General features: G+C 43.1%; 1 protein-coding gene across 1 annotated transcript; it reads right to left on the minus strand.

Annotated features, from left to right (window-relative positions):
* Positions 1-6,504: 6,504 nt before the first annotated feature.
* On the minus strand, positions 6,505-26,874 carry LOC311109112 (uncharacterized protein). The gene is made up of 12 exons (XM_084151922.1): positions 26,811-26,874; positions 22,111-26,074; positions 21,636-21,989; positions 18,454-18,576; positions 18,160-18,247; positions 17,964-18,036; positions 17,758-17,866; positions 17,316-17,447; positions 17,018-17,107; positions 11,538-11,681; positions 11,211-11,395; positions 6,505-8,223 (listed from the first exon to the last, which is right to left on the minus strand). The coding sequence occupies exons 2-12, from the start codon at positions 26,071-26,073 to the stop codon at positions 8,055-8,057; spliced, it is 5,430 nt and encodes a 1,809-aa protein (XP_084008048.1). The 5' UTR covers position 26,074; positions 26,811-26,874; the 3' UTR covers positions 6,505-8,054.
* Between the last annotated feature and the right edge of the window lie 392 nt (positions 26,875-27,266).

Below are 27,266 nucleotides of genomic sequence, written 5' to 3' on the forward strand. Positions count from 1 at the left end.
ATCCTACTGTGGAAAAGGTGTTGGTGGACAAGGCACCAATCTCCAATGGTCTCTCATCTGAGAAGACATTACTGCCTGCTAAAACCCTGATATCCAACGTCTTAGATGAGGCTCCATTAGCTAGTAGTCCCTCATGTTTCATGTCGACATCACCTACTAGTCCCACATCAGATGAAAGACCTGTATCAATCTGCCCCTCATCAGAGGAGGCTCTATCACCCACTGGCCATGTGTTGGAAAAAACAACATTGTTCAACCCCTCCACTCTGAAAGGACCATCAACACCTAAACTCCCAATGAAGAAGACACGATTGATCAGTAATCTCTCCCTAGAAAAGCAGCTATCACTCAGAAGAGCGTCAGTGGAGAAGTCTTCAATACCCAGTAATACTACTTTGGAGAAGGCCCAGCTATCAAATCCTGTTCAAATCACAGTCGAAAAAACACCACTACCTAACAGTCACTCATTGGAAGAGACATCACTACCAAATAAGTCATTACCCAGTGATTCCACTTCAGAAAATACCCAATTATCTAGGAGGACACCACTACCAATAAATGTATCTTTGAAAACATCATTACACAACGTCTCACCTGAAATAACAACATTACCCACAACTCTTGTGACGAGAAATACATCAGCTCCCAGTAATCTCTCTTCAGAAAAGATACCTGTACCTAGTAATCGCACATTGACAAATAGACTGTTACCGTATTCTCAGTCATTGGAAATAGTGTCACCACCAATGAGTCACAAGGCTAAAAAGAAGCCAGTATCTAGAAACCAATCCCTGGAAAGCAAACCACCACCAGTAAGTCCCACTTTGAAAACACCAATATCGCCAAAATCAACACCAGTACACCTCAATTCCTCTATGAAGAAGAAGCCAATACCTCCCAGTCCCGCTTTAGTGAATCATGAAGAGACGAATGGTGATGATAAGCTGAGCAATTCAGATCAGGGAAACAGTACGAAAGTAACAGCAGAGGAGCCCCTAACAAAAACACAGATACCATCACACACAGACAAACTGCCTCCCCAGCCAGACATGAAACCTGTGCTAGAGAAGCTCTGTTTCTCAATTCGGTCAATTAGACAAATCACACACAACAATCATCCATCTTGTCTTGAAAAGTCAAACAGCTTGCCTGATTTCTCCTCCCATGTGGCCTCTACATTTGGGTCATCTACTAAAGCTCTCCTTTCTTTCTTATCTGTTATAACCTTAAAGGAAAGCTTCACTAACTGGAACATACCTGAACTGAATGCAAACAGTGTAAGCTGTGCTGAGGCTTTGAAAATGATGGAGTCTCTGAGAGAAATTGCCAACATAGAGGATGCAGAGGAGTTGAAAGCTAGTCTGTCAGAATTGCAGAAGTCAACTTCCACACAACTGCTGCAAAGTTGGAAGGGTTTCCAGGAACTCAACGACAAAGACAGAAGTCGCAGCTCAACACCGAACAGTTCAGAGCACAATGTCTTGTTTGAGACATGCCCAGAGGAGGACTACAACATTGAAGAAAAGGCATTGGATATCGATGAGCTAATACATGAGCTTGACTTGCCTGAAAAGCTCAAAGAAGCATTGGCAGCCCTTCCAACCAGCGTAAGTGAAAGCATGGAGGGGGATGAAATAGAAATGTCTAAAGAAGTGAATGAAAAAGTGGAGTCCTCCCCAGAGTCAACTGCAGTCCCTAAGGAAGAGGCTTCCAATTATAATGTTCTTAATAATGATGCTAATGTTGATGTTAAATCCATCATTAAAAGCTTTATAACTATTTACCATCCCAAAGAGGTGACTGAAATTAAAATGTCACCAATCCCAGAGAGCCAAAGCAGTAGGCAAGAGCAGCCCTTCTCCTCAGAAGAACAAAACTTTAAAGAGGATTTTACTTGTCACAGAAACAGACAGGTAGCGAATAAGGAAGGTTCTGAACTTGAACAGGACAACTGGGAAGAAGAGGCTAAATGTTGCGACAAACAGATTGACCATGATGAAGAACAGACATCCTCAGAGATAGAGCAGGCTTACAGTTTAGCATTGCATGATGGCTATTCGGAACCACAAGCGTCTCCCGTGGAGACCAAAGAGAAGGATGGGGACATACAGTCAAGCTATGTGGGGGAGGAAGAAAGCTTTGAGGAAGAGCAGGAATACGATATTGTGAATGCACTTGTGGAGCAGGAGAACAAATGTATGGAGCTGCAGCTTAGCAATGAGGACAGAGAGTCCACTGCTGAACAAACCCAGGTTAGCTCAAAGCACCATGAGGAGTCAGAAGTTACACTTGTTGAGTTGAAGGTTAGCAGTGAGGAGGAGGAAAGCTTGGAGGAAGGGCAGGAATACTACATTGAGAACCCACATGTGGAGCAGGAGATCAAATGCATGGAGCTGCAGGTTAGCTGTAAGGAAAGCTTAGAAGAAGACCAGGCTAGCTCGGAGGAAGAACAGAAATGTCATGTTGAGGACCAACTAAGCCATGTGGAGTCAGAAAATACATGTATGGAGGAGGGATGCTTGGAGGAAGAGCAGCAATGTCACATAGAGAATCAGCCAAGCTGTGTGGGGCTGCAGGTTAGCTATGAGGAAAGAGTGTCCACCCTCGAGGAGCAGGCTACCTCAGACGAAGAACATGAGTGTCACGTAGAGGATCAGCCAAACCATGAGGAGCCAGAGGTCAAATGCTTGGCGCTGCAGGATAGCAGTGAGGACGGAAAGTCAACCCCTGAAGAAGACCAGGCTATCTCAGATGAAGAGCTGGAACATCATGTTGAGAACCAACCAAACCATGAAGACCCTAAGATTAAATGTATGGATGTAAAGGTTAGCAGTGAGGAAAGCGTGTCTAGTCTTGAAGAAGCGCAGGCTAGCTCAGAGGAAGAGCTAGAACGTCACATTGAGAACCAACCAAGTCATGAAGAGAAGGGGGTTAAATGTATGGAGATGCAGGTTGGTAGAGAAGAAATAGAGTTCACCCCTGAAGAAGACAAGGCTGGCTTAGGGGAGGAAGAGGAAAGCCAAGCAGATGACTTGAGCTATGCAAATGCACACATTAACGTGCAGGATGAGCAGACTCACTTATGGGTGGAGCAGACTACTCAAAAAGAAACAGAGTATACTGTCAGAGAAATACTGCCTAGCTTGTTCAAACAGCATTCTAATGCTGACAGGATGGATAAGGATAGTGGGAAGAACAGTGAGCAGCATGTTTGCTTCGAACAACAAACTGATACTGCAGAAGAAGCCAACTTTGAGGATAATCAGTGTAGCTCAGAGGAGAAGCAAGTAAGCTATGAAGAGAAGCTGTCTGGCTCTGTTAGTGTAGAGGAGCCATACCCAGAGGAGGAGTATCAGGAAACCTTCTTAGAGGAAGAGCCTTCTGAAGAGGATACACATTATGAAAAGACTGAAGCAAAAACAACCAACTGTATTGAGGAACCATTACCATCTGTAGCAGAGCGAGTAAAACTACTGGATAAGAAGATTGCTGATGTAGAGCAAAGGAAAATCATTACTATAGAGACAACTGGCATCAAACCGTTTGGCCAAATAGAGGTTCCTGCTGTCTCAGACGGTGATGATTTAACAAGCGTATCCCATCTACTTAATGAACAAGCGGCGCTTGACAAGTTAATGGAGGAAGCATCTGAGATGCACACAACCAATGATGTTATTAATGATGTCAAAGAGCAAGACAAAGCTCCTGTGCACACTTTTAAAAGGACAACGTGGCCTATAAATACGTCAGAGACTGTAGTCATGTCCCCACCAGCTCCACGATCCTCCTCGTTGGCATTTAGCTATGATGGCTGTATAACTAGAGAACCTGACGTAAATAGGGTCAAGTCAATAAAGGAATTGTTTATGGCAAAAAGTGTTGTGGACATTCAGTATGGACAAACAAGACTACCCAGCCCAAACACCTCAGATCTGTCTGACAACAGACCAGAGACTTCTGACAGTGGAGGTTATCGATCACAGACGTCAACTGAGACGTCCAGTGGTGAGTATGATTCAGTGAAGAAATCCATCACCAAAGGTGTTGTCAGGAGAACAATCGAAAGGCTTTATGGAAAGAAAGATACAAATGTCAAAGACCCTGCCAGTAAAAGTCAGCACCCATCTCTCCTGAAACCACAGTCCAGAGAATTACCTAGTAAGATCAGCCTTTCCCCATTCCATAATGCACAGAACAAAGTGATATCTGACTTATCATACTTCAATGCCACAAGCTCTTTTGGCACATACAGTGATCCAACGCGGTGTATCGCCTTCAATGCACAGGTCGGGCCTGGAGACTTTTTCCTGATAGACAAAGACAGGTGGCTCCTCAGAGAGAGCGTGATCAGAAAGTCTGTCTCAGAGCCTATTGACATAAACAAGAACACATCTGCATCAACTGAAGATGTGTGCAAAGATACAAAAGAAGACCCTTACTCCCTTTTCGGCCACACTGATTTGGAGGACATAGTGAAATCTGTGAAGCCTTTGGTGCCAAAGTGCACCTATTTCAACCTGCCTCACGGATGTGACTCAGACCCGCACCAGGATGACCTAAGCCCTGTCATTGCTAAGGGTGACGTCTCAAAGGACAGTAAAGACAAGGCAGAGGAACCCAAACAGTGGGCTGAGAAGAATGGAACACTGCCAGCTTTTGCCCCTACTGACTTCAAGATGCCAGATAATAAAGTGCACCCTCTGATAGAAGGCCCGGGAGGTGGAAAGGTTGTGGTGGTCCAGCCTGGCAAACGTCAGCCTGGCAAAAGTCAGACAGATGTCAAGAAAATTCCACAGGAGCCAGATGCACTAGAGATGCTCTACTTCTCCTGTGGCCAGCATTGCCCCATCCTGTGACTGTGACACTTAAATATGGACTTCCACAGGCACCTTCAAATCCTACTGAGGGCATGCAAGGTACCAGGAGATGTCATATACAGTGCCTATAGAAAGTCTACACCCCTTGAACTTTTTTTCAAATCTTGTTGCCTTAAAATTCAATCTAAAAAAGGATTACATTTGATTTGTTTCCCTACGGATCTACACAATCGTCTCAAAGGAGCCACTGGACTGATCTTATGGCACACATTGTTAGTTGGTCACAGGCTCTAGAAATGTATTGTCTGTATGTAACCCCCTGGTACTTAATGTTGAATTGTGTATTAGCTGTACAGTTAATTTATTTGTGTAAACGCATCTCTCTTGCATCATTAAATAAGAGTGAACTCAGAAAGCTCCAGATTTACATTTACAAACATAATAACCATGAGCATAAGATCAACTTTTATTACAGTAGTTGTATATAGATGTTCTGATCTTTCTACATTTCTGGCAGCTGTGATTTATTGTTCTGTTGAGTGTTTCTTTACTGAATTTTTGTGATTTGTCAATAAAAACAAAAACAGTTTTTGTCTACTCTCTTTGTTCATTATAGCCACAGGCTGACAAGTGCAGTAGATCCACCTGTTAATGGCTCATCTACTTTAGATATGCACGTTTTTGGTGAATATACTGATTTTGTGGGTGTTCATGTTTAATGGCTCATCAGCAGTCCCTGCATTTGAGGAAATCATTTCCTCTATAGTGTTTGGTCATTAATTACACTGTAATGTAGACTGACCTCCTGGTTTTCATCTTTTCAGATTTACTGAGTCTGTTCTTTTTTTTTCTTCATAAATGTCCAGTCGTTTCCAGCATTTTTCCTGATCGGTATCAACGTAGCTCGGTGTTTTCTCACGCCCTCCGTCTGAGGAAGTATCCATGTTATTCTAAGGTTCTTTTGTTTCTCTGAAGTAACCATGGAGCAGGCCCGGTGTTGTGACAGGAGAGCCGAGGAATGCACTAACAGGAGAGAGTGTTTACGTCAATCCATCTACAAAGACACAGAATGAGAGCATGGTGGCCAGATTTAAGATAGACAAAAAGATTGAAGTTAGACAAAATCCCTTTCAGTTGAGACGGTGGGCCGGGACAGATCCATTGAGTTGCTATGACTAGTGTCATAGCGTCGATTATTTTCTGTACTAGCATCAGCCAGTCTCAGAGAGCTGATATGAAACTCACAGGGAAATATGTGACTGACTATTCTAACACATGGGATTGCCAGTAATACAACACCCACCCACTCATGCTGTGGCGGCAATGACTGTGACTCTAATTAGAACATTCAATAGCAAGACTGATAGAAAACAGTCTGTCAAGAAAGAGGCACCATGAATGATAAGAGATGCACAGAAACATCCCAAACAACTCATCAAGCTTCATGGTAACATTGGGCTTTGTCTGTACTGGACACCACGGGTACAAATAAAATATGTTGATATGTACTATGTCCACTAGGTGGTAGAATAAGCCTTCATCACCCAACCTATTCAAAGTTGGTACAGAGTAGACGTGATACGTAACCATGAAGCTTAACTTGTGAATGTTATAACATTATGAATGCTACATTCATGCTCAAAACACTGAATTGTGAGACATGTCAACTTAAATAAATTCAACCATAGCAGGGCAGGATAGTTTTTTTATTTTTTAAATAACTATTTACATGACAGCTCTTTATAAATCAAATGTGTTTTCTTACACGACCCACAATATTTCTAAAAGAAAATGTTTCAACATGAAGGGCAATGTGATAATGAATAAATTACATTGATACCAGAAAATGTATGAATCACAACACTTTGATGGCTGAGCAACAGTCCCTTGGTTTGCTGTGATAATCACCTTTGACATGGTGGATGGTGTTTTCAACTCCCTCAAAAATATAATAACCATGAGGTTCTAAACCCTTTCAATGGCATTATTGATATTATTCATATTACAGGACTTACTTTTAACTCTTAATGTATTATTCACATTTAGGACCATTCATGACCTCATTGATAAAACTTTCTGCCAATAGAAGAAATTGTCAATCATTAAAATGGTGAATTCAAGGGAAGGGGGAAATGCTCAGTTAAGGGCAGTTTAGAACGTTTGAGGGAGTCTACAGTATGATCAGTCAATCAGTGAAATCTAACAGTCAGGTTGAGGTTCATGATTCACAGTAGGCACAAACATACAGGCAGAAACAAGCGAATGCTAACTGCCTTGCAATGCACTTATCACAGCTCACATTTAACATTTCTACAGTCAGATATATTTCTGCGGCAACTTGGGTAAAGAGCCTTGAATAGAAGCACTACAGAAAAATGCCCCATCTAGAAATCCAACCAACATTATTACCTCAGTTATTCTTCCTGCTAGTCCATGCTACATACTGCCTAAGGAGGATAACTATCCCAAATAGGACTCTCCATTTTAATAATGGACATGATTAGGACAGACACATGGCAGCAAGACTGAGAATGATCATGTCGTGAAGAAAATGGTGAGTAACAACTTCACTCAACAGAATCAAACAAACACATTCTGAGAAATTCTGTGAGAGTGACCTCTAACAGTAATGTAGTCCGTATCACAAAATGGAACCTCACAGGTGGTCAACGCATCACTGCATTAAAAGTAAAGAGATGATGAACAAGGATGTGTGTAAGAACAACCCCTTGTATACACTTGATGAATGAAAAATCATCATCTAAATACAGCAACTTCTAACTGTCTTAAGAGGCTCTATATGAATGAAATGCATTATTAGAACAGGACAACATTGTTTTAGAACCGTTTGAGTAAAACTTAGTGCATCTTTTCAAAAACGATGAATTGTGAAATGCTCTTTGTTTTCTATTGCTGTCAAGCTTAATGCATGTAAACTCTTTAATACTTCCAATAAAAGTGTGTTCCTTAATTAAAAAACATAAATAAAAATATTATTTGTCTCAAAATACTATGCAGGGATTAAAAGGGAGAATTTAAATCTTCGTTTAAACAACACCTTGTTGTTTTCAACCTGAGATTAAAAACCAACATTTCCCCTCAGAAGAGTCAGTACAGTAGTTTTTGATGAGTCTAAAAGAGCCACAATGTGCTTGTGATAGGATGTCCACGACAAGATTGGTTGGTTGGTGAGGAGTCACACTGGGCCTCAGCAAAAATCCACCTTGATGCAAATGGTTACACCAAATTTGGGCTTGGTTGGTCTGAACATGTTCCACTGACAAAGTTATAAACCAGGAACTGCGAGGTGCCACAGTAGTGTGTAGCAAAGAGCTTCCCGTCGGGCGTGGGGTCGGAGAAAGCGATCTCCTCCTTGCTCAAGTAGGAGCCATAGATGAAGTTGTTCCTGTGGGAGGGCAATACGAGAAGAAGTGGATGTTGAAGTTCCAACACTACATATTTTAATTATATACAGTGAGGGGAAAAAAGTATTTGATCCCCTGCTGATTTTGTACGTTTGCCCACTGACAAAGACATGATCAGTCTATCATTTTAATGGTAAGTTTATTTGAACAGTGAGAGACAGAATAACAACAAAAAAATCCAGAAAAACGCATGTCAAAAATGTTATAAATTGATTTGCATTTTAATGAGGGAAATAAGTATTTGACCCCTCTGCAAAACATGACTTAGTACTTGGTGGCAAAACCCTTGTTGACAGTCACAGAGGTCAGACGTTTCTTGTAGTTGGCCACCAGGTTTGCACACATCTCAGGAGGGATTTTGTTCCACTCCTCTTTGCAGATCTTCTCCAAGTCATTAAGGTTTCGAGGCTGACGTTTGGCAACTCGAACATTCAGCTCCCTCCACAGACTTTCTATGGGATTAAGGTCTGGAGACTGGCTAGGCCACTCCAGGACCTTAATGTGCTTCTTCTTGAGCCACTCCTTTGTTGCCTTGGCCGTGTGTTTTGGGTCATTGTCATGCTGGAATACCCATCCACGACCCATTTCCAATGCCCTGGCTGAGGGAAGGAGGTTCTCACCCAAGATTTGATGGTACATTGCCCCGTCCATCGTCCCTTTGATGCGGTGAAGTTGTCTTGTCCCCTTAGCAGAAAAACATCCCCAAAGCATAACGTTTCCACCTCCATGTTTGATGGTGGGGATGGTGTTCTTGGGGTCATAGGCAGCATTCCTCCTCTTCTAAACACAGCGAGTTGAGTTGATGCCAAAAAGCTCGATTTTGGTCTCATCTGACCACAACACTTTCACCCAGTTCTCCTCTGAATCATTCAGATGTTCATTGGCAAACTTCAGACGGCCCTGTATATGTGCTTTCTTGAGCAGGGGGACCTTGCGGGCGCTGCAGGATTTCAGTCCTTCACGGCGTAGTGTGTTACCAATTGTTTTCTTGGTGACTATGGTCCCAGCTGCCTTGAGATCATTGACAAGATCCTCCCGTGTAGTTCTGGGCTGATTCCTCACCGTTCTCATGATCATTGCAACTCCACAAGGTGAGATCTTGCATGGAGCCCCAGGCCTAGGGAGATTAACAATTATTTTGTGTTTCTTCCATTTGCGAATAATCGCACCAACTATTGTCACCTTCTCACCAAGCTGCTTGGCGATGGTTTTGTAGCCCATTCCAGCCTTGTGTAGGTCTACAATCTTGTCCCTGACATCCTTGGAGAGCTCTTTGGTCTTGGCCATGGTGGAGAGTTTGGAATCTGATTGATTGATTGCTTCTGTGGACAGGTGTCTTTTATACAGGTATCAAACTGAGATTAGGAGCACTCCCTTTAAGAGTGTGCTCCTAATCTCAGCTCGTTACCTGTATAAAAGACACCTGGGAGGCAGAAATCTTTCTGATTCAGAGGGGGTCAAATACTTATTTCCCTCATTAAAATGCAAATCAATTTATAACATTTTTGACATGCGGTTTTCTGGATTTTTTGGTTGTTATTCTGTCTCTCACTGTTCAAATAAACCTACCATTAACATTATAGACTGATCATTTCTTTGTCAGTGGGCAAACGTACAAAATCAGCAGGGGATCAAAAACGTTTTTTCCCCTTGAATTTTTCACCATTTTGTTGTGTTACAGCCTACATTTTAAATTGATTCATTTTAGATTGTGTCACTGGCCTACACACAATACTCCATAATGTCAAAGTGGAATTAGAGCGTCTGCTAAATTACTAAAATGTAAATGTAAATATGTTTTTAGACATTTCTACAAATTACTAAAAAATGTCAAGCTGTAATGTCTTGAGTCAATGAATATTCAACCCCCTTGTTATGGCAAGCCTAAATAAGTTTGGGAGAAAACATTTGCTTAACAAGTCACATAATAAGTTGCATGGACTCACTCTGTGTGCAATAATACATTTTTTACATTTTAGTCATTTAGCAGACACTCTTATCCAGAGAGTTAGTGAGTGCACACATTTATTTTGTATTTTTTTCATACTGTGTAACATGATTTTTTTATGACTACCTCATCTCTGTACCCCACACATACAATTATCTGTAAAGTCCCTCAGTCGAGCAGTGAATTTTAAAACACAGACTAACTAACGGCAGGTAGCTTAATGGTTAAGAGCGTTGTGCCAGTAACAGAAAGGTCGCTGGTTCTAATCCCCGAGCCGACTAGGTGAAAAATCTGTCGATGTGCCCTTGAGCAAGGCACTTAACCCTAATTGCTCCTGTAAGTCGCTCTGGATAAGAGCGTCTGCTAAATGACCAATTTATTTATTTAACTAACAAAGACCAGGGAGGTTTTCCAATGCCTCGCAAAGAAGGGCACCTATTGGTAGATGGGTAAAAATAAAAGCAGACTTAATATCGCTTTGAGCATGGTGAAGTTATTACTTACACTGGATAGTGTATCAATACACCCAGTCACTACAAAGATACAAGCCTCCTTCCTAACTCAGTTGCCGGAGAGGAAGGAAACCGCTCAGGGATTTCACCATGAGGCCAATGGTGACTTTAAAACAGTTACAGAGTTTAATGGCTGTGATAGGAAAAAACTGAGGATAGATCAACAACATTGCTGTAGTTACTCCACAATACTAACCTAAATGCCACAGTGAAAAGAAGCATGTACAGAATACAAATATGGAATACGAAAAAAGTAGCTGCCCTTTGCCTTGATGACAGATTTGCACACTCTTGACATTCTCTCAACCAGCTTCATGAGGTACAAACAAAAACGTCACAAAATGTTGTCATAATATATGCACAAACTCTTCCGAACTGTTTCGGCTGGGAAGCATGAGGACGCCTTTACCCCCCCTCGGAGCAAATTATGTAGATTTTTCTACACCCCCACCCCCAAATAAAAGTGTTACAGCTTTGATTCATGCCCAAGTAAGACTGACGGACTGACCTGAGACACTCGATCATGCGCGAAGCGATGCCCCTCCGTCTCGTCATGCTGAAGACCCAGATGCGGCTGATGCCACAGAGGGCTGGCTCTGGGTTGGTGGAACAGCACCAGGCTCTCTGACGCTCAAACATCACCTTCTCTCCCTCCGAGCCCTCGGGCACCGCCTCCTCGATGACCCTGTAGCCCTGCACACGCAAATACAATCACATACATGCAACAACAGCGAATACCTCATTACAATAAAGTCTCTTGACTTCGCATCTCAACCCCCCTCCCAACACAAACACACACATTCCCAGCCCCAACCCCCACAGATGTCTTTCTCACCTCCTGAATGTGCTCAGCGATAAGGCACCCAGCTACCTTCTTGTCATTGGAGATAAACAGGAAGGTTTTGGTCTGGGAGGGACACTTGGTCTCAACCTGCTGGAAGCCCAGGTCATTGTCCACCATCTCTCTAATCTCCTCAACCTGACAAACCACCAAGAGACAGGCTCCGTGAGACTTCTTTGCAGGGTCGTATTCATTAGTGCACACCGCAGCAAAACTTTTTGCAACAGATAACGTTTTGCAACGAAAACCAGTGTTTCTTATCCCTCCCTGTTATGGTCACTTTTCTTTCTGTTTGATGCCTAGTGAATATGACCCTGGACTACAGGACAAATAAACTGTAGTGCTGTACAGAGGTTATTGGCACCCTTGATAAATATAAGCAAAAAAGACTGTATAAAATAAGTAATACAAACACTGAGGTATATTGTATGCTCAAAAAATTGGGACAATTATATTATACTAATACAATTGCTCAGAGAAATACATTTTGTTTAACCCTTTATACTCACGGGCATATACGGGTTGAAAATTGCAGATTTGGTCATTGATAAGCACCTAAATTGGAACGCAGTGGCTATACATGCCGTCAGAGCTCAGGTTTTCCGCTTCATAACGCTGTATGGGTTTTGACTGACAGCCGTTATAAACTTGAGCACTGTGCGTGACAAGAAGATGCTCCCATTCCTTCCGCTAAACCTATTCCCCCTCAGGAGGGAATCCTCAAAAAAGGGAATCCTCAGATCCTCAAAAAAGTCTACAGCTACACCATCGAGAGCATCCTGACTGGTTGCATCACCGCCTGGTATGGCAACTGCTCGGCCTCCGACCGCAAGGCACTACAGAGGGTAGTGCGTACGGCCCAGTACATCACTGGGGCCAAGCTTCCTGCCATCCAGGACCTCTACACCAGGCGATGTCAGAGGAAGGCCCTCAAAATTGTCAAAGACTCCAGCCACCCTAGTCATAGACTGTTCTCTCTGCTACCGCACGGCAAGCAGTACCGGAGTGCCAAGTCTAGGTCCAAAATACTTCTCAACAGCTTCTACCCCTAAGCCATAAGACTCCTGAACAGCTAATCATGGCTACCCGGACTATTTGCACTGCCCCCCCACCCCCACCCCATCTTTTTACGCTGCTGCTACTCTGTTAATTATTTATGCATAGTCACTTTAACTCTACCCACATGTACATATTACCTCAACTAGCCGGTGCCCCCACACATTGACTCTGCACCGGTACCCCCCTGTATATAGCCTTCCTACTGTTATTTTATTTTACTTCTGCTCTTTTTTTCTCAACACTTTTTTGTTGTCGTTTTATTTAACTTTTTTATAAAAAAAAATAAATGCATTGTTGGTTAAGGGCTGTAAGTAACCATTTCACTGTAATATCTACACCTGTTGTATTCGGCGCATGTGGCAAATAAAATTTGATTTGATATTTGTTGTCTAAGTGAGGGAAATCCTGTAAATCGAGATTAGTCTGTTCTGAAAGATGAGACGTTGAGGATTATAATAGATACCGCTTTGATGTCATACAAGCAAACCACACACCCATGAGTTCAAATGTGCACTTCACATTTCCATATTTGAAAACTCAATTTACAGTATCAACGTTTATAATCGCCATGTTGGATCCACAGTTACAAGGATGACATGCGTTCATAGTCGTGGCAAGTAGGGGGGCGGAGGGTGCTGCAGCACACCCTGATAAATCAAATAAAAATATTTGTGAACTAGGCCTTCATTACTCCTGTATTAGCAGAGAAAAATACTCCTCTTATCTTGCACCTACTCCAACATTTCAATGAATATTCTTATTATGTTACTGAATGCATCAAGAGTATTTTCTGATTTCTTTATTGACAAATGCTGTGAAAAGTACAGTAAATGTAAAATGCACATAAAATCAACAGTGTAATGTTGGGATTCAGACCATAGCACCGCCTGGAGTTTGATAAACGGCATTGGCACTTGGATTGGAACCGGTGCTATGGTCAGAGGACATGAAAATAGAGCTCTTTGGCCATGCACTCCAGTGGTGGGTTTGCCGTTGAAAAACAGAAGCATATGCAGAAAAGTTCCTAATATCTACAGTAAAATATGGGGTTATTTTGCTACCACTGGTCCTGGGTCCCTTGTTATAGTCAACAGCATCATTTTAGTCAAAAACCTCGATGCCTCTGCCAGGAGGCGGACACTTGGCCGCAAGTGGATCTCCCAGTAAGACAATAACCCCAAGCACTGATCAAAATCCACAAAGAAACAAAATCAACATTTTGCAATGGCCATCTCAGTCTCCAGACTTGAACCCCATTGAAAACATGTGGTTTGAATTGAAGAGGGCAGTCCATAAGCGCAGACAAAGGATATCAAAGATCTGGAAAGATTCTGTATGGAGGAATGGTATAAGATCCCTCACAACTTGTTCCCAATCTCATAAAACATTTTTAGAAAAAGGCTTTGTCGTTATCCTCGCAAGGGGAGGGTGACAGAGTATTAAAAACAGGGGTGCCAATCAATGTTCCCTCTAAGCTGCGTGCAGCTCCCCTTGGACTGCCTTGCAGAAGAAATATCAGCCCATGCAGAGAAGCACGAGATTGAACTTCACTCAACTTTCTAGAGTTTTCCCTGTTAGTTAACACGATCAACGTTTCCCTTTACTGTGGGAATTGTGATCGAATCAACGCAATATTAGCCACTTTCAATGCAACATCCCGAAACAAAACCAACTACGTAAGAGATTTTCTTGTAGGCAGAGTGCATTGGAGTAGGATTCTATTGCATTGACAGGCACGATTCATGCCCGTACTCTACACAGACCGGTGCACGATAACCAATCACAGCTGCATTAGGCCTATATGCAAATAGACCATAAGCCTGATGAAGACCTAAGGGTCGAAACGTTATACATAAATATCACCTGAGCAGCAGTGTGCAGTGTTTTGGTTATCTGAGGAAAGTACCTGGATGTGCGTGTGTTCTTCAGCTTTTGTATATACAGTACCAGTCAAAGGTTTGGACACACCTACTCATTCAAGGGTTTTTCTTAATTTTTTACATTGTAGAATAATAGTAAAGACATCAAAACTCTGAAATAACACATATGGAATCATGTAGTAACCAAAAAAGTGTTAAACTAATCAAAATATATTTTATATTTGAGATTTTTCAAATAGCTACCCTTTGCCTTGATGACAGCTTTGCACACTCTTGGCATTCTCTCAACCAGCTTCATGAGGTAGTCACCTGGAATGCATTTCAATTGTAGCTCAGTTGGTAGAGCATGGCGCTTGCAACGCCAGGGTTGTGGGTTCGTTTCCCACGCGGGGGCAGTATGAAAATGTATGCACTCACTAACTAAGTCGCTCTGGATAAGAGCGTCTGCTAAATGACAAAATAAAATAAATAAAAAAATTAACAGGTGTGCCTTCTTAAAAGTTCATTTGTGGAATTCCTTTCCTTCTTAATGCGTTTGAGCCAGTCAGTTGTGTTGTGACAAGGTAGGGGGGGTATAAAGAAGATAGCCCTATTTGGTAAAATACCAAGTCCATATTATGGCAAGAACAGCTCAAATAAGCAAAGAGAAACGACAGTCCATCATTACTTTAAGACATGAAGGTCAGTCAATATGGAACATTTCAAGAACGTTGAAAGTTTCTTAAAGTGCAGTCGCAAAAACAATCAAGCGCTATGATGAAACTGGCTCTCATGAGGACCACCACAGGAATGGAAGACCCAGAGTTACCTCTGCTGCAGAGAATAAGTTCATTAGAGTCAACAGCCTCAGAAATTGCAGCCCAAATAAATGCTTCACAGAGTTCAAGTAACAGACACATCTCAACATCACCTGTTCAGAGGGGACTGTGTGAATCAGGCCTTCATGTTGAATTGCTACAAAGAAACCACTACTAAAGGACACCAATAAGAAGAAGAGATCTGCTTGGGCCAAGAAACACGAGCAATGGACATTAGACCGGTGGAAATATGTCCTTTGGTCTGGAGTCCAAATTGGAGATTTTTGGTTCCAACCGCTGTGTTTTTGTGAGACGCGGTGTGGGTGAATTGATGATCTCCGCATGTATATTTCCTACCGTAAAGCATGGAGGAGGAGGTGTTATGGTGTGGGGGTGCTTAGCTGGTGACACTGTCTGTGATTTATTTAGAATTCAAGGCACACTTAACCAGCATGGCTACCACAGCATTCTACAGCGATATGCCATCCCATGTGGTTTGGGCTTAGTGAGACTATCATTTGTTTTTCAACAGGACAATGACCCAACACACCTCCAGGCTGTGTAAGGGCTATTTTACCAAGAAGGAGAGTGATGGAGTGCTGCATCAGATGACCTGGCCTCCACAATCCCCCGACCTCAACCCAATTGAGATGGTTTGGGATGAGTCGGACCGCAGAGTGAAGGAAAAGCAGCCAACAAGTGCTCAGCATATGTGGGAACTCATTCAAGACTGTTGGAAAAGCATTCCAGATGAAGTTGGTTGCGAGAATGCCAAGAGTGTGCAAAGCTGTCATCAAAGCAAAGGGTGGCTATTTGAAGATTCTCAAATATAAAATATACTTTGATTTGTTTAACACTTTTTTGTTCACTACATGATTCCAAATGTGTTATTTCATAGTTCTGATGTCTTCACTATTATTCTACAATGAAAACATTTGTAAAAAGAAAGAAAAACCCTTGAATGAGTAGGTGTGTCCAAACTTTTGACTGGTAGTGTATATGAATCTGTGCCATTCACTTTGAACTGGACTGTTTTTACAGCATGAGCGGTCGTGAGTAGATGCACTCGTTTTGAGATCAAAGCGAGACCTACATGTTGCGATGTGTGCACATTTCAACATTTGTTCATATCCTTTGCTAGTTACTGAGTTATTAGTCCAGTTAGACATCATTTGTAGTCATCAATGGGGGAGTGATTGCTTCCTACAAGAGCACAAAACATATGCATTTCTAGACATTTTTGAAAAGCGAGTCAGGTAAATCATTTTTATTTTTTTAAAGGGGCAGTGTTGTATTTTGAGAAAGGCTTGGATAAGCTAAGTAGCCAATAGGCAGAGGGTAGCATAATTTGCCTGATTCTCTGTAATAATGGTATGGGAATAATGTATTTTGTAAAGTGGTTTTTTATTACCTGTTAAACAAAATCTCTTTCTCTGTGCAATTGTATTAGTATAAAATAATATCAATTGTCCAATTTCTTTTTAGCATACAATACAGCTCAGTATTTGTATTATTTATTTATAGTCTTTTTTGCTTATCTTTATCAAGGTTGGCAATAATTATGGACCCCACTGTATATCAGGGGGTCACAAACTCTCGTGATATGTAGTGATGTGTATCAGGGGATTTAAAGTATACAGTATTTTAGATAAATAATGCTCTTATGTTTTTCATCATATTACAGTAAAGTTTTTCCATATGTGATAATGTGTAAATTTGGAACCTGAAGCCCACATACCTTCTTCAGTGCATATTTGGGGTCATCTGGAAGGACAAGGATGATCTTGCCATCGGGGTACTCCCCCAAAATCCTCTCCTTCTTCCACCCCTGTGGACGGCACGACAAATCAGTGGTTTATAGGTTGAGAGATGTATGTGTGTGAGAGATGTTTGAGTCAGAGGGGACGAGTTGGGTAGAGTTGGCACACATAGCCTGCGTCCCAAATGGCCCCCTATTCCCTATATACAGAAGTGCATGACTTTTAACCAGAGTCCTATGGGAAGCATTCATGCTGTGGGTGACTGCTCCTTCTCACCACATATCTGACAGCACTGATGAACTGGTTGTGGAAGAGCAAATGCTGGGATTCATCCTCCGGGTTGGCAGCAGAGTACAGCATCCCACACACACTGCAGGTCACTGCGCCAAAGTGCTTCTGCCCTGCATCCTAGGAGGTGACACACACAGACTCCGGGTCAGTTCTGACATATTACCGGTAAATAGATTCTATCTAAATATAGGAACATCCTAGCCTAAGTGCCAGTCAGTTTGTGCCATCATGCCAACTCGTCACTCATTGTCATGCAAAATCTTTGGCTTGACAATGACAGCAAGTCAGTTGGCAAGAGCACAAACAGATCTGGGACCAGGCTAGGACCATACATAGTCTTTGAATAACACCACTCTATTACAAAAGAGAACAACTCAAAGTACAGTAATACAGTGGGCAGTATTCGGCAAAGGACTGAAACACTCACAATGATGGCTTGATTTCCATCTTGGTCGGCCTCCTTTAGTTTCTTGATTTCTTTCTGCAGACGTGTGTCAGAGAGGGGACTGCTATTACCTGCTGATTGCACGACCCCACTGCCATGGAAACACAGACATAGTTTGAATTGCTCTGGAAAATAGTTTTTTGTGCAGAAAATGATTTGGTCATTGCAATTTCAGTGTAAATTCTTACGAGTCAGAGGCTTTCTCTGTTGTTGTGTTGTCCTCTGACCTGACCTCTGGGGATGTGGGTTTAATCGCAGTAACTGATAAGTAAGAGACAGATTCTATAAGAAGCATGTTCCACAATGAGGATATGACAATGTGTTATAACACTGTTCAAACTGTCATTTGGTTGGTTAGTTGGATGTTATCAGACATGAGAGTACCAGCAGGCTTTTCTTCACACTGCTCCTTGTCAACAGAATCTCTTGGGGGCTCTTCTGAGGGAGGGGAGGACACTGGTGCTATGGAATCCTATGGAAAGACAAGAGGTTAAGAGGGATAAATTGCATCGCCAAAATAACTTTTGCCATGAAAATGGCTGTATGATAATCCACACTGCTTCTAACGTGTCACTGAAGTGCCCTGTACAGTTATTGAATGGGTTTTTAATATAATTTCTAAAACAAACCTACCATTCTTACATGCTAATAAAGAAAGAACAGGTCCAAGGATGTTACCTCATCTTTGCCAGTTTTGGGCGTAGGTGGTGCTTCTGTTTTGGGGCAAGGTGTAGGTACCACAGCTGCCTTCTGTACACTGGGTCTAGGCATGTCTGCCTTCTGTACGGTAAGTTTGGAGTCCTGGGGAAGGAGGGGAGATGAGGACAGTTACAGTACCACACAAGACACACTATTTTAGATAAATGATAAGGATGTGGGTAAGGGCGTTGCTAGTGCTACACTCTAGCGGGTCGTGGGTTTAAAAATGCATGGTCGCTTTCAATGTCTGATAGCATAAAAAACAAGTCGCGTAACAACCAAGAAAGTTATTTCAAGTAGAATAGTTCTATATAGTTGCCATTTTAGTCATTTAGCAGACGCTCTTATCCAGAGCGACTTACAGTTAGTGAGTGCGTACATGTTTCACCACCACACAACAGCATTGTAAAAACAACACTCAGCCAAGGATTATGTACTGACTGTGTATGTCGCTGCCTGCACGTGCGTTTGTGTGGACGTGAGAGAACCCACGGTGTTGTACCACAGTAAAAACGACACCATGAAGGCTATCACTGCACACTGGAGAGGTAACATAGCCAGAAGGGAAGGTGAGAGCAATTACCATGTCAGGTTTCCATATCACCAATGTAAACATTTAGAGGCGTCAGAATTCAGGAATCACTCTTTGAAAACATGCACACCCATGTGCACACACACACACACCCTGTAGCTGCCCATGCATGTTTTTCTAAGAAGCGGGGGCAGATTGGGGCTCATTTGGGAGTTCGAATTCCAAAATAAAAAAGCAATTTTTTGTTGGTTTAATATATCTCGAAATGGATAGATAAAAGCTTAATTTGTCATTTGTGTCACTTCAAAGTGATCAAAATGACGTTTTGACCAATAGTACAGCAGCTTTGTTTACAAATTGCAGGTCGAATATGACGCATATTCTTGATAAATTATCTTGCGCACATAGGCCTATCTGTTGGGCGTTACTAGTTACCACTGTAGCCAATTTTGCCATGGCGCCCTAATAGCAGCCTAAGCACAGAGCTCCTGTAAATGTGTACATATTTAGTTATTTCTTAGGCGTTTTTAATTGTTGATTTTTTAAATCAGCTCTTTTGTTTTTGATAACATTCGTTTTTATTGCATATATCTGGTGTCTTTGAGCCACTGATTTGCAGATTAACACTTCTTGGCTTGGCTAGCTAGCTAAAATGCATCTGGACACAGTACCAGCTTTTTTGGTTTCACCTGGCTGCCAATTCCAAAATCTCCCGAAACCAGAAATGGTGGACGGTTGGTTATGGGGCTAGCAAACCCATCCCGTAAAACCTTTGAGTTACAGAAACAGCAACAAATGACAATCCTACAACTGGATGCGAAGATCTCCCAGAGTCCCAGACTTGTATGACCGCCATCAGTGAAAGCCTACGGGAAACTGGTGATGTGAAGATGGGAGCACTGAACACCAAAAAACAAACTGCACGTTGGCTTATGGAATGTTCAAACAATGTTTGAGTCCGGAAAGCTGGCACAGGTTACCAATGAAGTGAGGAGATACAAGCTACAGATCCTGGGAGTGAGTGAAGCCAGGTGGACTAGCTCTGGTTCCACGAGAACCAGCACTGGAGAAACAGTACTACACTCTGGATGGGAGGGCGGACAACACCGTGAAGGTGTTGCCATCATCCTACAGAAAGGGGTAGAGAAAACTCTGATGGAATGGGAACCAATCAGTAGCAGAATGATAACAGCCAGACTTAATGGACAACATACCAAACTAACAATAATCCAATGTTACGCCTAAGATGAAAAAAAAGGCCTGTTCTAGAACACCTAGCGAAGACACCTGCTCAAGACCTGCTCCTCATCATCGGAGACCTGAACGCAAAGGTTGGCACCGACAACACCAACTACGAGAGAACAATGGGGAAGCACGGCTGTGGAGAGATGAATGACAACGGTGGGAGACTGGCGACATTCTGCGTCACAAATAACCTGGTGATTGGTGGCAGCCTGTTTCCCCACAAGAATATCCACAAGCTGACATGGTATTCTATTCTTAAGACTAAAACAGAAATTGGAGGAGTAGTACAGTAAACTCTACACACAAGTCAAAAGGCTAGTGAGACAAAAGGGCCTACCTGGAGGAGCTGGCAAGCTCAGCTGAAAAAGCAGCAGAAAGCAAACAGCAAGGAACAGTATACAAAATCACTAACCTAATCTGTGGCAGAAAATGTAAGTCAAATACAAGCAAGGCAATCTCCTGAATACAGAAAATGAACAGGAAGCAAGATGGACAGAACATTTCAGAGAAGATCTCAACAGAGAACCCCATGGATACAATTAACACACCAACCAAAGAAGAAATAATCCCTATTATCAAGTCACTAAAGAATGGGACAGCTCCAGGTCCTTACAACCTCAATGCCGAGCTGTTCAAAATCAATCCAGTATTGGCTGCAAAAAAATGTCACTGACATCTGGATGAAGGGTAAGAGAGCTTTGCCCTCAGAAACATCATTGAGCAATGTAGTGCGTGGCAACGTAAACTCTACATCAACTTTATTGACTTCCAGAATAAAGACCAACGGGGTTGAGTGAGAGAGAGTGAGTGGCTGCCAATTACTGATCTTCTTAGAACATAATTTGAGGTGTCGCCTGAAGTGTGAGAGGAATGGGAGATCGAGTAATACTGCAGTGCTGAGGCAGAGGGCTCGTAGTGAGGACGACTGGCTACTGTTCGGAAATTTGTGTGGTGAGCTTTCTGGCGCCCAGAGCTGCTGAGGCAACACCCAAGTGGGTGCTCCACAGAGTGGAAGCGGAGAAGTCCAGTGGCTATAAGGGTCAGGCTGGTTCCCAGACTTGCCCTATACAAGATCATCAGCAGACTCCATCACCATCATCTACCATCCTCTGAACAGCTCTCTCCGCTCAAGCCATTAAAGTGTCCCTCCTCTCAATCTTCGGAGGATGCAGCTTTCAAAGACTTGGTCTCTATTGGTTGACCTGTCCTGATACAGTATATTGACCTGTCCTGATACAGTATATTGACCTGTCCTGATACAGTATATTGACCTGTCCTGATAAATTGCTTGTTTGTTTTTTGCTCTTGAAGAGCTTTGAGATTCTATGAAAAGCGCTATAGAAACGTAATAACTTATTATTATTATTACAACTAAGAAACTTACCTCATGTTTGCCATTTTTGGACATAGGGGTTGGTGTCTCTACAGCCTTCAGTACAGTTGGTACTGTCTTCTGCGAGGTAGGTCCTACTGTTTTCTGCACGGTAGGTCCTACTGTTTTCTGCGCGGTAGATCCTACTGTTTTCTGCGTGGTAGGTCCTACTGTTTTCTGCGTGGTAGGTCCTACTGTTTTCTGCGCGGTAGGTCCTACTGTTTTCTGCGTGGTAGGTCCTACTGTTTTCTGCGTGGTAGGTCCTACTGTTTTCTGCACGGTAGGTCCTACTGTTTTCTGCGCGGTAGGTCTTACTGTTTTTTGACCCGTAGGTACTCCTGGCTTCTGCACGGTAGGTTTAGAGTCCTGTGGAAGGAGAAATAAAGAGGGTTAGAATTCATTTTCTATAATTAATTTCAATACCATTTTTGACATAAAAACTCATCCTTGCATTTTATAATTTTAGATCAATGTTCAAGAAAGTTACTTCATGTTTGCCATTTTCTGCCGCTGGTGTAGGTCTCACTGCTGCCCTCTGAATGGTGGTAAGTGTAGGTGTCACTGCTACCCTCTGAATGGTGGTAAGGGTAGATGTCACTGCTGCCCTCTGAGTGCTGGTAGGTGTAGATCTAACTGCTGCCCTCTGAATGCTGGTAGGTGTAGGTCTCACTGCTGCCCTCTGGGCTGTGGGTAGTACTGCCTTCTGTACTGTGGGTTTCGGCTCATCATCCAGTTCAAAGTCATCAAAAGAGTACTTGGGCCTTGCTTTGTAAGGCTTATACTCCACCACAGGCTTGGCCTTCTGAGCTTTCAGCCCGTTGGGCATCGGCGGGGGTACTGCTGGAAGCGTCCTCTTTCTTAGGGTGGGTCCCTTACTGGGGGTCACTTTGGGGGGCTCAACTTTGAGGGGCTCAACCTTAGGGGTTACTGCTGGGCTGGTTGGGGCTGGGGCAGAAGAGAGTGCAGCTACTGTGGGTGCTGCTGGACTGGCTGAGGGGGGTGGGGGTGTGGTCACTGGGACAGGTGCTGCTTCTGGAGTGGACAGTGATGGGGAGGAAGGTTTAGTCTCAGTCTCTGGAATCATCTTCTGATCGGACTTGAGCTTCTTCACCATGGTCCAGGACATATTCTTCTCCCGCTGCAGCTCCACCTGCCGCAGCCTTTGGAACCTGGTAAGCTTCTTCTTCTCGTGGATTTTGAGGGGTATCGTCACTTGGCTGATGAAGAAACGCCTCTGAGGTACCTCTGGAGCTGGGGGCTTGGCTGGAGCAGGCTCCTCAGCGGAGGGTGGAGAGGGTTCCTTGGGTCCGGCAGGAGCTGGAGGTATAGGAACAGTCTCAGCCTGTGTGACAGGCGGTGGGCATTCTGGCTCCTTGCTGGGTTCAGCCTCAACTGTTACAACCTGCTCCTCCTCCTCCTCCTTCGTCTTTATTAACATGGTGTCAGTGGCGATATCGTCTGCTATTTCTTCACATAGGGCCAGGAGGTTGAGCTGCCTGCTCTCTTTTTTGGAGGCGGCTGCCTTTTGCTCAGCTAGCGCTGCTAGTCGGGCTTTGGTCCTGGCCTGAGGGTTCATCTGCTGTTTCTTGGGTTTTTCCAGGCTATCCTGTGTCTTTTTAGCAGCTTCTTTCTTCCCACTATTTGTGCTGTCTTGGTTAGAGGAACTTGTACATTTCTTTTCAGTACCATCTTCACTTTTGTCCACACTGCACTCTTCTTCAGACCCTTTGGTTTGCTGGAGTGTCTTCTCTGGCCTCTCAGAGTTGTCTATGATTTCCAGATCACTATCCACCTCATCTCCATTCTCTCCCACCACCTCCACAACACAGTGGCCGATCTCCATATCCTCGACAATAATCGGGGTCTCGAGGTCTAAAGTACACTCAATGCTCTCGGTTACACCAAAGTCACAGTCTTTTTTCATGATTTCTAAAGAATCTTCTACTTCCAGAAACTCTTTGACATTTGAGCGCATTGTATGAGATAGGGGATGTTTGCAAAGACTGGAGTCCTTTAGAGCACTGAAAAGCACCTCTAGGGATGGAGACTTTATTTTAGCAACCGACTTTGTTTCTACACTTTCCCTAAGTTCATCTGTAGGGGTGGTCGTGGAATCTTCCTGGACCTCCTTTGTCTCACTGCTCTGCATCACCTGTTCTGAGACAGAGACATTGTCTGAAGTCTCCTCAGAGGATAGTTCTACAGGTGGAGACTTTACTTCGATATCAAGCTTGGTGTCTACACTCTCACTTACTTGATCTGCAGGGGTTGGCGCGGAATCTCCCTGCATCTCCTGTGTGAGAGTGCTCTGCATCACTTGTTCAGGTGCAAGTTCTGGACACTTGGTCTCTACACTCTCACTAACTTCAACTTCATGGGTCTCCTCAGAGGATGCTTCTAAAGGTGGAAGGGACATTATTTCTGCATCAAGCGTGCCATCTAAACGTTCACTTACTTCATCTGTTGGGGTGGTCAAGGAATCTTCCTGCACCTTCTGTATGTCGATGTATATCTGATTCACCTGTTCAGGATTCACCTGTTCAGGGACAGGGTCTGAAGCCTCCTCTGAATATACTTCTATAGATGGAGGCTTTATATTTGCATCAAGCTTGGTGTCTACACTCTCACTAGGGGTGGTCATGGAATCCTCAGTAACTTCATATGTAGGGGTGGTCATGGAATCCTCAGTAACTTCATATGTAGGGGTGGTCATGGAATCCTCAGTAAGTTTATATGTAGGGGTGGTCATGGAATCCTCAGTAACTTCATATGTAGGGGTGGTCATGGAATCCTCAGTAACTTCATATGTAGGGGTGGTCATGGAATCCTCCTGCATCGTCTCACTGCTCTGCTTCACCTGTTCAGGGACAGGGTCTGAAGCCTTCTCTGAAGATGCTTGCGTTTTCATCTTCACATCTATTGACTCTGTGACTCCCTTCCTGTCATTTTCCTCACTTTCACATTCAGAATCACTACTGCTACTATATGCTACTAAGCCTATGGCTGGAGGAGACAATATTTTTACATCGACCTTAGTCTCTAAATGTTTATTAACTTTATCTGTATGGGTGGTCATGGAATTTCCCTGCATATCCTGTGTCTCAGTGCTCTGTTTTAGCAGTTCAGGTACGGGGTCTGCAGACTTTTTATATGCATCATACTTGCTCTCTACACTCTCACTAACTTGATCTGTAGGGATGGTCACTGAATCGTTCTGCTCCTCATGTGTCTCACTACTCTGGTTCACCTGCTTATGGACGGGGTCTGAAGCTTTCTCAGGGAATGCTGGAGGAGGCATTGTTTTTGGATCAGGCTTGGTCTCGACACTCTCACTAACTTCATCTGTTGGGGTGGTCATGGAATTATTCTGGTTCACCTGCTTATGGATGGGATCTGAAGCTTTCTCAGGGAATGCTGGAGGAGACATTGTTTTTGTATCAGGCTTGGTCTCGACACTCTCACTAACTTCATCTGTTGGGGTGGTCATGGAATTATTCTGGTTCACCTGCTTATGGATGGGATCTGAAGCTTTCTCAGGGAATGCTGGAGGAGACATTGTTTTTGTATCAGGCTTGGTCTCGACACTCTCACTAACTTCATCTGTTGGGGTGGTCATGGAATTATTCTGGTTCACCTGCTTATGGATGGGATCTGAAGCTTTCTCAGGGAATGCTGGAGGAGACATTGTTTTTGTATCAGGCTTGGTCTCGACACTCTCACTAACTTCATCTGTTGGGGTGGTCATGGAATTATCCTGCACCTCATGTGTCTCACTGCTCCGCTTCATCTGTCCAGATTGTTCAGGTAAGGGCTCTAAAGATATTTGAGTTTCCATCTTCACATCTCTTTGGGTCTCTGGGCCTATGGTGAACTCTCTGACTCCCTTCCTTTTATTTTCCTCACTTCCAGAATGACTACCACGAGACACATAGGGTATACCATAATTGTGATCCCTCTGCACAGGGTCCGAGAGCAATACTTCTTCATTCAGATTAGACTGTGACCCTTTACGCTTACCTCTATCCCCATTAGAGTATTTTCTGATGCAATGGGGTTTACGAGTTCTGATAAGCTCCTCATCGGACTCTGTGGTCTTGGCTGGTCTTTTTAGGTTTCCTTTAGAGTTGGGATTCTTTGAGGAGGCACTTGTGGCTTTCAGCAGCTTGGCGTTCTTTACAGGTGGATTGGACTTGGTCCTGGTGGTGGCCCTTTGGGTTGATTTTGTCTTGGAGGAATTGCGGCTGGACCCTGCGGGTTTATTTCCCTCTTTTAGTTTTGCTGGGGACTTTTTCTTATTCCTTCTCTGCAAAGGTGCTGCTCTATGGGGGTTGCTTGACGTTGCAGAGGCTGGTGTCGTTTTGTTGGATGGCATGGCGACTTCATTCTGATCCACCTTTCTTCTCTTAGCTTGAGGATCCTGAAAAGACTCTTGTCTTTTAGGGGCAGGCATTCTATAGAGAAAAAGGAACGCAACATATGAATGGCAATAGGCACATGTGTTTGTTGTCATAGTAATTATGGAACATGTATACCCAGTCAATCCCATTGAGGCTACACTAACCACTCTACATGGGGTAAGTAAGCTGTATGTGCTTCTGTCAATGTTAAGTCATTGCTACCTATCAGAGTAAGCCAGCCAATGACAGAGATGAACGTTAAATACTTACTCGAACCATGGGATATATATGGTTACTGATCAACTCTTTTACTGTAGCCTAATAGCTAGTAATTGGAATTTGCTAGTTAGCTAAGTAACAGCACGAAAACTAACTAGCTAGTTAGCCTGCTGTAATGAGCGCAACAGCTTAATACTGGCTGGCTAGACAGTTAGCTATGTTGTTAGCTAGCTGCAACTATATAACAAGAAAGCTAGCTAGCTATTGAGCTACCTAGCTAGTTACTCCAATAATCAAACTCCCATCCATTCACGATGCAGGCTAACATTAGCACGCTAGTTGTTGTTGAATCGATTGCAAGAAAACCACTTTGCTTGCAGACGATAGACACTTGGGAATTACCGTTAACGTTACAGCATAGCGTCGTAGCGAGTTAGATAGATAATTTTAGCTAGCTACAAATGCGCAAGAGCAAACTAAGATGCCCAACTAAATCACATCTCGTCATTTGTTATGATACTTATTACTATAGTAAAACTATTAAATAATCACATTCGTCACTAAAACTCACTTTGCTGTTTTGTTTTTCAACAGCAGTTTTTTTTTCCTTTCCCTGTGAACCAAAAAAGTGCTGTACTTCCGGAGCCAAAATGCCGGAAGTGAGGAGGCAGGGCTGTGGCGTGTTGAGCGTTCCAAAATTTGTGACATATATGATGCATACACTCTTGCAAAGTTTGTACTGATGTGAGAATAATTTAAGCGATAGTTATTCTTCTTCGATGAGGTTTAACGGTGGTTGGCATCCAATAAATGTTGCATTATAGCCACCTACTAGACTGGAGTATAACTCCCTTATAAAATACAAATAACAAATAAATCAACAAATACCCTACCATATAACCCTACACTCACTAAAAACCCACCAACATACTCCACTATTTAAACCTATTTAGTCCTTCCTCAGGCCAACAGCCTGAAAGCATGGGACACCATCACTTAACACACCTTGTAACTCTTCTGACATCAA

This window comes from Coregonus lavaretus, assembly GCF_964263955.1.
Source record: "Coregonus lavaretus genome assembly, chromosome: 34".
In the NCBI taxonomy this organism is placed as follows: Eukaryota; Metazoa; Chordata; class Actinopteri; order Salmoniformes; family Salmonidae; genus Coregonus; species Coregonus lavaretus.

What these genes read in the sequence shown, in the direction of transcription:
- LOC311109112 (XM_084151922.1), bottom strand. Translation starts at nt 26,073, where the DNA reads ATGCCTGCCCCTAAAAGACAAGAGTCTTTTCAGGATCCTCAAGCTAAG. An exon ending in ATGGAAATCAAGCCATCATT is followed by an intron (nt 17,448 to 17,757) that starts GTGAGTGTTTCA and finishes GTCACCTCCTAG; the next exon opens with GATGCAGGGCAGAAGCACTT. An exon ending in TCAGTGCTGTCAGATATGTG is followed by an intron (nt 17,108 to 17,315) that starts GTGAGAAGGAGC and finishes TGCCGTCCACAG; the next exon opens with GGGTGGAAGAAGGAGAGGAT.